The 11477-nt window shown below is 37.2% G+C and overlaps 1 protein-coding gene across 1 annotated transcript in view; it reads right to left on the reverse strand.

The window, feature by feature from the left end:
- Window positions 1-871: 871 nt before the first annotated feature.
- NPEPPS (aminopeptidase puromycin sensitive) overlaps window positions 872-11477 on the reverse strand; it is a 150238-nt gene continuing 139632 nt past the window's right edge. Inside the window, exons 18-23 of the mRNA XM_007941997.2 lie at window positions 10069-10211; window positions 9619-9675; window positions 6518-6625; window positions 5649-5804; window positions 5311-5358; window positions 872-1024 (exon numbers count right to left, since the gene is read on the reverse strand). Coding sequence (XP_007940188.1) covers window positions 872-1024; window positions 5311-5358; window positions 5649-5804; window positions 6518-6625; window positions 9619-9675; window positions 10069-10211 — 665 coding nt within the window. The remainder of the gene's footprint in view (window positions 1025-5310; window positions 5359-5648; window positions 5805-6517; window positions 6626-9618; window positions 9676-10068; window positions 10212-11477) is intronic.

Genomic DNA, 11477 nt, shown 5'->3' on the forward strand with positions numbered 1-11477 from the left:
AACATTTTTATTTCTATTGTCTCACCTACATGCGTTTCAGGGTTCTTAAAAGTTATCTTAAAAAAGAAAGAAAAATAACGTGAATCAGTTTCTCTTATTTAATGTGGCTATGAAGGATGTTTCCTTATTATTTCTTTATCTCCAGGAAGGACACCCAGGGGTTGGGGGGTGGCTGAGGGTGCAACTAAGGGGAGGAAAAAATCCAGAATAGGATAGGTTTTTTTTTTTCCTTTTTTCTGTTTTTGTTTTTTTGGCCAAGGGATCACACAGAAGGAAAGGCAAGGAGGAAAACTGCAATCCTTGGTTCAGATCGAGTTATGCAGGAACATGTATCTTCCTGATCAGTCCCCATGCCAAAAAAAAAAAAAAAAAACCCACTTGGAATTATGCACAGACTCCAACTATGTTACACCAGCTATCAGCCTTTCATATTTAACCGTTCCCAGCTATGGGGCCACCCTTGGCTTGTAGGCTGCTTGCAGACCCCATTTCACAAAAATCCTCTTGACCCAGAAGCCTCTATTTTCCTTTTGGTAGGTTATAAAAACAGAACATCTGTCATTTACAGGAGAGTGTTAAATACTTTTAACCACTGACAAGGCTTCAGGAAGTTTCACAGTTTTGTTATGCTCTATTTTATTACTATCATATTTACATTTTTTATTTTACTTTTTTGCTGAATTGCTGATTTTCCTTTTTTCAATAGAATTTAATTCTGGAGTGTGAGCAGGAACCAGTTAACTACATTCATTGTCCAACCCCCACTGGTTTGAAAGAAGACTCCAAATTCTTGGCATATGAATCAGCTGTTCGGTAGCTCCACCTTATCCCTGCAGCGAAGCAGCAGAGCTGCAGTGGCTGCGCTCAGGGTTCACACTGTAGGTGGTGAGGCCTTTCGCTGAAGGAGGTACTGGTGGATGCTCTCAGCATCGCGTTTTAGCCAAGCAGCGTTCAGCAGGATATTTTCACAGCACTGCTGAATGGTACGCTCAGCTGAAGGAGCTGGGTGACTCTCGAAGAAAGCCTGGTATAAAATAACCCAAAACGTAGACGTTATATTTAATGACCATTTCCAGCAACAACAAGAAGTTACTATCACAGGTTATGAGAAAATACCCACTGGCCTGTAAAGGATTCATGAGCTTCACTCATGAGAATACCACCATCACCCTTATACTGTGCTAACTACATTACCCTTTTCGTCTTTCCACATCACGGCACAAAACAAGCAACTCCTTGGACTTGTGTATGGAAATTCTCCCTCAAGTATTATATGCTTAAAAGCTAATAAAAAATTAATAGTAAAGAAACAGAACCTTGCTTTTCTTTTAGGCCCATCACTTAGTGGTCAATCTAGGCCTTAGAATCAGATCTAGGTACTTGTATCTAGGCTTTGTCACACACGAGCCTGTGACTTTGAGTACCTTAACTGCTCTAAAGTTTAATTTTCTCATTTATATGAGAAAATATTTACTTCAGAAGAACAAAAGAGACAACCTACATAAACATTTAGCATAATCCCAGGCATGAAGCTTAAACTTCTACTATATCCTAATAATTTAATTTTTCATATTCTTACATTTTTCATGTAATAGAACTATTTCTGAGTTTATTATAATTTCCACAATGTTTACTGATTTAAGGTTAAATAAACTTTACTTTCTAATGAAATATACCTAATTTTATAGAAAATAAAGCAGCTCTTAAATACCAAACAGCAAAAGGATGAGGATCTTTCCTTTGGACTAGCTATCACAGTAAAAGAGAGAATCTATTGGATTAAGTCTAGACCTTTTAGAAACCAATGACTTTATTGCTGACATACATGATAGTGGCTCCTGCTCCAAGGCTCCTAATCATGGTTGGGTTCTTAGGGCCTGAGTTAGATACAAGCCTTTCTCCAGTTCTATCTCAACAAATGGTACCACTATTCATTTACCAGCAACCTGGGAATTATCCCTGACTTTTCCTTCTTTGTCCTCCAGATATGTTCACGACACAGAGAAGCCACTCAGTAAGTATTTGTTGAATTAAAGATAAACAAAAGCAAACCACTGAATCTTTTTCAACACTCCATCTCCTCCACTATTCGCCACTACCCTACTCTATGCTACCTTATCATTCTTGAAGGGTTAGTTTCTCCTCCCCTTTCCAACCATTCTCCACATTGTAGTCAGATTGAAATTTCTGAAACACAAAGCAGATCAAGTCATTCCCTTGTTTACAGACCTTTGAAGGGCTTTCATTCTTAGGAATTCATAATATGGCTTACAAAGCCCTGCATGGTCTGGTCCCTACCTACCTCCCCAGCCTCAGCTTGACCATAACTATACACTTCCCTACATTCCAAATTTTTCTCCCTCATAGTACTTATTACTTTTACAATTAAAAATAATTTACACAATACAATGGAAACTAAATGAAAGTAGAGACTAAGTCATTCACTCTTTTCTCAAGAAGATCTGAAATCTTAAAATCTTATTCCTAACACTGGCTCATACAGTGAACCAAATTATACATATAATAGCTCTCAGAGCTTCCAAATATAGACCTGATACCATCCTTTGCCTTCAGGAAGATGAAGGTGAAAGTGACACTTTAAAAATACTTAGCAATCATCCATTCATCTATGGTCAGCTGATCTTTGACAAAGGGCTGAAATCCATTAAATGGGCAAGAGATAGTCTCCTTAACAAATGGTGCTGGCAAAACTATATATCCATTTGCAGAAAAATGAAACAAAAGCCTTATCTCCCACCACACACAAAAGCTAACTCCAGATGGATAAAAGATTTAAATGTACAACCTGAGACTATAAAGTTCATCAAAGGAAAAATAAGGGCAAACTTAGGGGCTCTAATATATGACATTAATAGACTACCAAATATAAGTAAAAGTACACAAACAACAGAAGATAAAATAAATGACTGGGACCTTCTAAAAATTAAATTCTTACGTGCATCAAGACTTTTCCAAAGAAATAAAAAGAGAACTTACAGATTGGGAAAAAATATTTGGCAATGACATATCTGAAAATATCTCTAAAATTTATAGGAAATTCCAACACCTCAACTTCAAAAAGCCAAACAATCCAATTAAAAAATGGGCAAGAAGACATGAACAGACACTTCACAAAGACACATGGAAACAATGTTGTCAGTGATAACAAACATTAATCCATGGGTAAATACATGGGTAGGCTGGCTGACTGATTAGGCCTATCTAGACAAAGATCATATACATATGTAAGGTTAGCAAATGTTATTTCTACATATGAATTTGTACATGCTGTAAGAATGTCCAAATATACAATAGAGCTAACAAGGGAGGGGCAAAGTTATGATAACTTCTTGGTCACAGCCAACCACCCCGAGGGAATGAGTAGTTGGACCTGTCAGCTTGGGACCATGGTCACAGGGGACATCAAGCTCAACTGGCATAACATACTACACAAAAGCATTGTTCTATATCCTACTTTGGTGAGTAGCTACTGCAGTCTTAAAAGCTTACAAGTGGCCATCTAGATGCAACAATGGTGTCTCATCATCCAGAGCAAAGAAGAATGAAGAAAACCAAAGACACATTGAAACAATCAGTACAAGGGACTAGTTGACCATGCAATCCTCAGCCTATATGACCATGAGCCCAGAAGAACTAGATGGTGCATGGCTACCACTGTCAATCATTTGGAAAGGGATCAGTGCAAGAGATCCTGGATAGAGTGGGAGAACAATGTGGAACAAAACTCAAAATCATAAAAAAAGACCAGGTTTACTGGTCTGATTGAGACCCCTGAGACTACAGCCCCTAGTTACCCTTCAGGTCTGTAACTGAACTCACTCCTGTGGCTTCTAGCCAAACAACAGATAGGCATATAGGGTGAACATTTACATCAGGTAGATACACTCCTTAAAATGATCAAGCGTGGGAGAAGAGAAGGGCAGTGTTTGCACAGGATATAGCCTGGTGGGCAGGAAGACACAGGAAATGACAGGGATGAGGTACCTACAGGCAGGCAATGGGAAGAGGGCTGTTACACTGTGGGGAATTGCAGTCAATGTCATGAAACAAAACATGTATCAACTGCTGTAAGGAAAATGAATTTGCTCTGTAAACTTTGACCCAAATCACAGTAAAAATTTAAAATAAATAAAATTAATTTTTTTTCCTTCAGAAAAAGATACATGGAAATAAGCAGTCCAAGGGACTAGCAGACCATGTGAACCTCAGCCTCCATGACCATGAGACCAGAACTAGATGGTGGTGGCCAGCTACCACGGTCAACCACTTGGAAATGGATCAAATTAGGAGATCCTAGATAAAGCAGGAGAAAAACGTGAAACAAAACTCAAAATTATAAAAGGCTTAAGGGTCTGATAGAGACTGGTAAAACCCCCAAGACCGTTGCCCTTAGTGGCCCTTCCTCCTTGCAATTGCACTCATTCCTGTGGCTTCCAGTCACACAATAGACAGGTGACTGGTGAACATTTACACTACATAGGCACATTCCTTAGAACAATCAACCATGGGTACACAAGGAAATAGCTCAGAAGGCAAGAATGCATAGGAAAGAAGGGCACAGAAAAAGGGTAACCAGAGGGAGGAAGTGGGAAGAGAGCTGTGACATGGGGATTGTAGTCAAAATCATGAAACAAAATGAGTATAAACTGTTGTATGGAAAATGAATTTGCTCTGGAAACTTTTACCCAAATGGTAATTTAATAAAAAAAGAAAAGAGAATGTTTGGAAAAAACAAAACTTAGCAATTAAATGCAACTGAATCTTAAAATTAATATTTTCCTAAAGTTAATATTGTCCCCCAAATGCTGAATTTTACCAGTTCCAAGTCCATACTAAACCAATTATTAACCTTTATAAGGGCTAACAGTCCCTACATAATCACCTGGTCTTACCTATGAAGGTCAATGAATACAGAAAAGGAACTATTACCAAGGACCTCTGATCTAGTCCCACTATTTACTTAATCTAAACGATGATCTTATCATCACTCTATTTTATGGATGAGGAAACAGGCTGACAGGAGTTTAAAATCTTGCTCAAAGTCACAGCTAATAAGGGTCGACTACTGACTCCAAGGTACATGTTTCTTTAAACCATATCTCAATGTCCCCAAAGATCAACTCTAAATTCTTCAGACATTAAAAATATAACCTAAGCTGTCTACCTCTAAGCAGAAACAAGGAGATACTAAAGTGCAATATTATCTCAACAATCTACGATTACAATGTGGCTAGTTAGTGTTTTTGCTTACCAAATTAAAAAGTGGAAAGTATATAAGACTTTCCTTACCTTAACTTCTCCAGCCATTTTGTCAACTGCAAACCCCTCAACGGATAGCTGAAAAAAACAAGAGTTTATAATAGTAAGTGCAATGAAAAGAGGCTAGGAACAAACTTCCATTTACCCTAAAAATAAATCATTCTCTTTTCTTCCAACTTCAGTTTTTATAAAGGATGCAGATGCGGGATGGAGAAGCCTTTTAACAAAGCTGGTAATAGAAAAACTTCTAAAAGAGCAAAGACTTTTTGCGACTTTGAGCAAAGACTAGATCTATGGATCTAGTGAATTATGAATATCATTCTGGAACAATGATAACCAAGTCACTGAACATGAAAATGCTCATATACCTTTATTAGTCTGGATATTAAGAATCCTCCCTGGTATCGATTATAAAGCTCTTCCCAGTTGTCCTTTATAAATTTCCAAGCAGCTTTCCTTCCATGCTTGCTGCCTCCAGCCACTCCACCAATTACTGATACAGTGTCCTGTGGACGTACCTCTTCCTGAAAATACAAAGAGAACAATATTCTAACATATCCCCAAACATCTTCTGATGCAAGAATGGACAATATGCTGTTAGGGTACTTGTTGTTGTTGTTGTTGTTATGTGCCGTCGAGTCAAACCCGACTCATAGCGACCCCTCCTTGGGCTTCCGAGGCAGTATCACTACGGAAGTAGGATTGCCCAACCTTCCTTCCGAGGAGTGGCTGGTGGGTTTGAACCGCCAGCCGTCTGGTTAGCAGGCAAATGTCTTAGCCACTATGCTACCAGTTAGGGTACTTAGGTAACCAAAACTTCACTGAAGACAATTATTCCTTGTTTTAGGAGTAAGTAGCACTAGAAGCTTTCAGTGAAGAGGAAAATGTTTAACCTAAAGATGAGCTGAACTGAGCATGGGGCACTGGGATAGGTATAAAAAGGCTATTCAGGAAATACTTGCTTAGGATCTTACAGGGTTAAGAAAGGCACAAGAATTAGTATCTCAGTTTTCAAGAATCCTTATCCTCACAGTGCCTGTTCTGGAGAGAATCTGTTTCCTCTTCCAATTACTGTGATTCTCACCGTAGAGGGAGATAAAAGAAGTTGAAAACAAAAGCTCAAGGCGTTTTCCTAAAAGAAAGCCTTACTACAGGGTTGTGGTAGATCAAGAAGATACAGAATCAAAGACATTTGTCACAGATAATCCTCTCTAAAATAAATTTCATTATAACTTACTGAAAGTGCAAAGGTGAGTACTTTTTGAATCAGCTCAGGTAAAAGAGTAGCCCCAAGGACTCTTTCAATTCGGTTTTTCTCTTCCTGCATATCAGCTTGTTTGTGAAGCTATAAGAAAATGACAAAGATAGGGATGGTTAGCTCTCCCTTGGAAGCTCTGTGTATTCTTACATGAGCTTCTGCTTCCACAGGTACAACTTCTGCTCTATATTCTTACTGTGCAAAACTGGCAAAGGATGAAATTAACAAAAGAATATTTTGCAAGATGCTTGGGCATTGATCTTTTGCCATTACAGTAAAGAAGTTAAGTCACTAAACTTAAAATGTTCACTTGATGAACAGTCCTGAGCAGTTTAACATTGAGATCTGAAGGTAAATCTGTCATGGCATTACTGATGCCTGGCTAATGTTCTATGATAGATAAACAAATCATTACTAATCTTAGTTACTCATCTTATACCATTAAAAACCATCAATTTAATTTATTGTAATGAGCAATTCAAAGCAATCTAAATATCCAACAGATTTTATTTATACAAAGAAATGATGCATCATTGAAAGTTATGTTTTAAAAACATTTGATGGAATAAAAATGCTCTTGATATATTAAGTAAAAAAAGTAAGGAGACAAAGCAAAATTATACCAAATTAAAAAAAATTAACATTAAGGGGGACAAAACCTGATAATATAATGATGGCTTCTCATTAGTGGGATTATTTATCTTTTTCAAATATTCACCTTTTTCTTAACCTCAAGAGCAATATATGCTTAATACAGAATATTAGAAAGATAGAGAAGTATCAATAAAAATAAAATTTTACTATATATACATTATTAAACTGGGAATCAGATATTATACATGCTATTTTTGTGACCTAATTTTATGACTACAAGTTAAGTTTTTCTTCTTTATACTTCTCTAGTCTCTAAATCTTCCATAGTGAATATACAAAAACTTTTTTCATGATTAGAGATAAAGTTTTTTAAAATTAGAACTGCAAATGTGTAAGAGATACCTCTCTAAGACAATTTAGAGGTTCTCTTCACCTCTTCACCTTAAGATTGAACACTGACCAGTGTCTGCAGACCCCATCACAGCTCCCAGTTTCCTCTTCCTTTCCTTTGGACTCTTTTGAGCAGCAGTGTGGTAAAATAGATAAGAAGTCAGGAGACCTGGGTACTAGTCCCAGTTTTGTCTCTAACTAGCTGTGTGATCTTGACTAAGTCCTTAACCTCTCCGGGTCTCAGATTCCCCATCTGTAAAATGAGGGGAGTGGACAGATGATTTCTAAGGTCCCTTTGACCTCCAATATTTAAGGTCTAAACTCTGGCTGTCAGGCAGCAATTTTTCCAAGGATAACCTATTATGTCCACTAGATGGCAACATAACACCACATTTCAAATATACTTTGAATTATATTTGGTTTTTATCCTGCCTTATTATTATCAAATCATCAACAGAAAACTTCCTCATTTCTGACCAACTGGCTTCTTAAAGAACCCTGATTCTTCCCTCATTACAGCTCTTTCAAAGGAAAGTGGAATCATCTTCAACTGTTTTGTATTAAATTTAAACTTATTAAATATACCCAGTTGTATAAACTGAGTGGGCCATAACATGAAAATGTCAAGGAATCTATCACAGAATTGTCAGAATCCCCTTTTTATCCACATCTTTATGAAACTGACTAAAAATATATATATATATAATATACCATTTCACATTCAAAGAAATACATGATTTATATAAGTACTTAAGTTCATAGAACATTAAGAATGAGAAGGAACCTTAACATCATTTAGTTGAAAGGTAAACCCAAAGTATAATTTTTATATTACTAGAAAGGAAGTTAAAGCAGCACATTTTGAGGTACACTTTCGTAAACAAATAAAAAAGTTTATATTTTTTAAAAACACCCCAATCATTTTTAACAGGATTTATATAAAATTGAAATACTAAAAATTGGATTTGCAGCCCCTAGGAAAGCAGTAATCATTGCTCTGCATGGAATCAGAAAAGTGTTCTTAACGCCAGTGGAAGAAGAAAGTGGATTCTACTCCTGTCTTGTCCATCCCCTTAAGCATGGATCTTTAAATGAATGGGCTTTACAGGTCTGATGGATAGCTTGGGTACTTAGGCATATTTTGCACCATTCTACTTAAGTGGTAATAAGCATATTCAGCTCTACCACCTTGGTACTACCAGCTAGTACTAAAACCAAAACCAAACTCATTGCCATCAAGTCAACTCCGACTCAGAGTAACCCCTTTCTTGGGTTTCCGAAGCAGTATCACTATGGAAATAGATTGCCCAGTCTTCCTTCCGAGGAGTGGCTGGTGGGTTTGAACCACTAGCCTTCTGGTTAGCAGTCAAATGCCTCAGGCACTATGCCACCAGAGGTCCCACCACTAGTACAGTCAAGTTATTTCCTTGTTGTTGTTGTTGTTAAGTTATTTCTTTATAGACTGATAAACCCACGGATTAGGGACTGGAGAAAGTGCTTGTTCTACAGTAGTACTGTTGATTAGAACTTTCAAACAGATCACTGCTATTACTTTTATACTCCACATGGAAAGTTTTATCTATATTTTGTCCAATTCAGAATTTAATTATATGCCAATTACCCTGGGAAAACTACAGAGACTGTGCAGGCAGACGAATTAATTTCCTGTCCATTCATAAGGGATGCTGGCATAGTTCAAACTATGATATTCCTGATCCTTAGTAATATCCTAAGCACAGAAACAAATCTGTCATTTAAAGATTAAAATGATCAGAACACCAAGTATGTTTACATTGAAGGTGAAATTTTTAAGAACTTGACTTTTCAACTAAAATGAACACTTCCAAGTTAAGATTTAAGATGCATAAACTCATGAGTGAAAAAAGCAGTGAAAAATAAGACTTTTGGCATAGCAGTGGTAATATACATGAACAGACATTATGTATTTTTCTTGTTTCTTCATATTTGCACGTGTATGCTACATTTCTTTTGCCAGATTTTTTGTCACTTTTTTTTTTTCTAACCACAAGCTCATACTCTGTGTGCCACTTCAAGTTCAAAAGCAGGAAATGAAAGCCCTTTCCAAACATGCTCACCTTTAGCATAATGTCTAAGGTAGTGCTATCACCATGCTTCAAAACAGTCAGATAGACCTACAAGGGAAGACAGGAACCAAAAATAAGGCATTTGATTAATGTACCTTGTTTCAAATATTCTAATGTCCAGAAAAGACAGTCAAAAGAATTATAAATAGCTGGGTGTGGATGCTACCTATAAATTGTGACAAGGAGCTAACGGCCCCTATCAACAAACACAAAGGCAAATGCCATGTAGAAAGAACAGTGCACACTAGCTCTCTCAGGGGAATGTGCACTGAAAATCAACTTTCAGAACCACAGTGCTGACTAAGAAACTTTAAGCAAATGAGAATGGCTACAAACCCTCTAAAAGGCATATATTAAATAGTCAGACATGATTTGTGGGTCAGTACGTAGATGAGTGTTGGTTATTATCAAAAAGTTCTGTAATTCATTATGGAAACTTACAGGACTCCTCAGATCAGCAGAAAGAATCTGTTTCCCTTCCACGTGGTCCTTAAACCGACGACGGGCTTCTTCTAATGTTGCCTTATGTCCTGCTTTTCCTAGTTTGCCCAGAACCAAGCCCCTTAGGAGTGCATCTAGATGACCTGATTAGGAAGTAAAAATAGACAACAACATAGGATTATACTTTAATAAAAGGAAAGAAAAATAAAAAGCCTATTTTTATAGATATGTCACCTAGCTTTCTTATAATTGTTTCATGTTTCCATTCTTGAACACCATCTACATGAGAGAATGCTTGATTTAAAATTTTAAATCATAAGAGTAAAATGAAGTACTAAACAGATTAGGTAAGCAAACAAATTTGCTGACTTTGTCTTCTTCATAAATTGATAATTATCTGAATTTAGTATGTGTTTGCTTGGTCCAGGTAATTACACTGCTAAGCATTATGTGTGACAACAGGCTTAGATCATGTAGTTTTTACTCAAGGTTCAGAAAAAGACCAGTTGGAGAACTAGTATGCCAAATCTTTTTAAATCTTAAATTAAAAAAAAAAAAAAAGAAAAGAAAAAAAAGATGAGATTCATTCTTCCAAAGAAGAAATGCCAAGTGTCCAATACCCATTGCCATCAAGTCAATTACAACTCATGGTGACCCTATAGGACAGGGTAGAACTGTCCCATAGGGTTTCTAAGACTGTAAATCTTTATGGAAGCAGAATGTCACATCTTTCTCTCTTGGAGCAGCTGGTGGGTTTGAACTACTGAATTTCTGGTACCAGCAGAGTTCCTGCAAATTTCTAATAAGCACAAAAAAGAAGCCTCTCACATCATTAATCAATACCAAAACCCAAAAAATCAAACTCACTGCTTTTGAGTCACTTTAACTCATAGCAACCTCTCCTTGGGTTTCCAAGGAAGTATCTCTACAGGACTAGATTGCCCAATCTTCCTTCCGAGGACTGGCTGGTGGGTTTGAACCACCAGCCTCCTGGTTACCAGTCAAATGCCCTAGGCACTATACCACCAGATATCCCTCGTTAATCAATAGGGAAATGAAAAATCAAAACCATTGTGAGATACCACTTCACCCCACAAGGATGGCTACTATCAGAAAAATGGAAAATAGTAAGTGTTGGCGTGGGTATGAGACAATGGAACTCTCATGCATTGCTGCTGGGACTGCAAAACACTGTAACTACTGTGGGAAACAGTATGGCAGTTTTTAAAAAAGCTAACAATTGAACTACCTTATGACTCAACATTCTCACTTCTAGGTATACATCTCAAAGAACTGAAAGCAGAGACTTAAACGTGTTGTTGTTAAGTGCTGTCGAGTCGTTTCCGACTCATAGCGACCCCATGCACAGCAGAACGAAACACTGCCCGATCCCGCGCCAGCCCCACAAT

The sequence above is a fragment of the Orycteropus afer genome, unplaced genomic scaffold, assembly GCF_000298275.1.
Source record: "Orycteropus afer afer isolate SDZICR_OR568_19922 unplaced genomic scaffold, OryAfe1.0 scaffold00085, whole genome shotgun sequence".
NCBI classification, from domain to species: Eukaryota; Metazoa; Chordata; class Mammalia; order Tubulidentata; family Orycteropodidae; genus Orycteropus; species Orycteropus afer.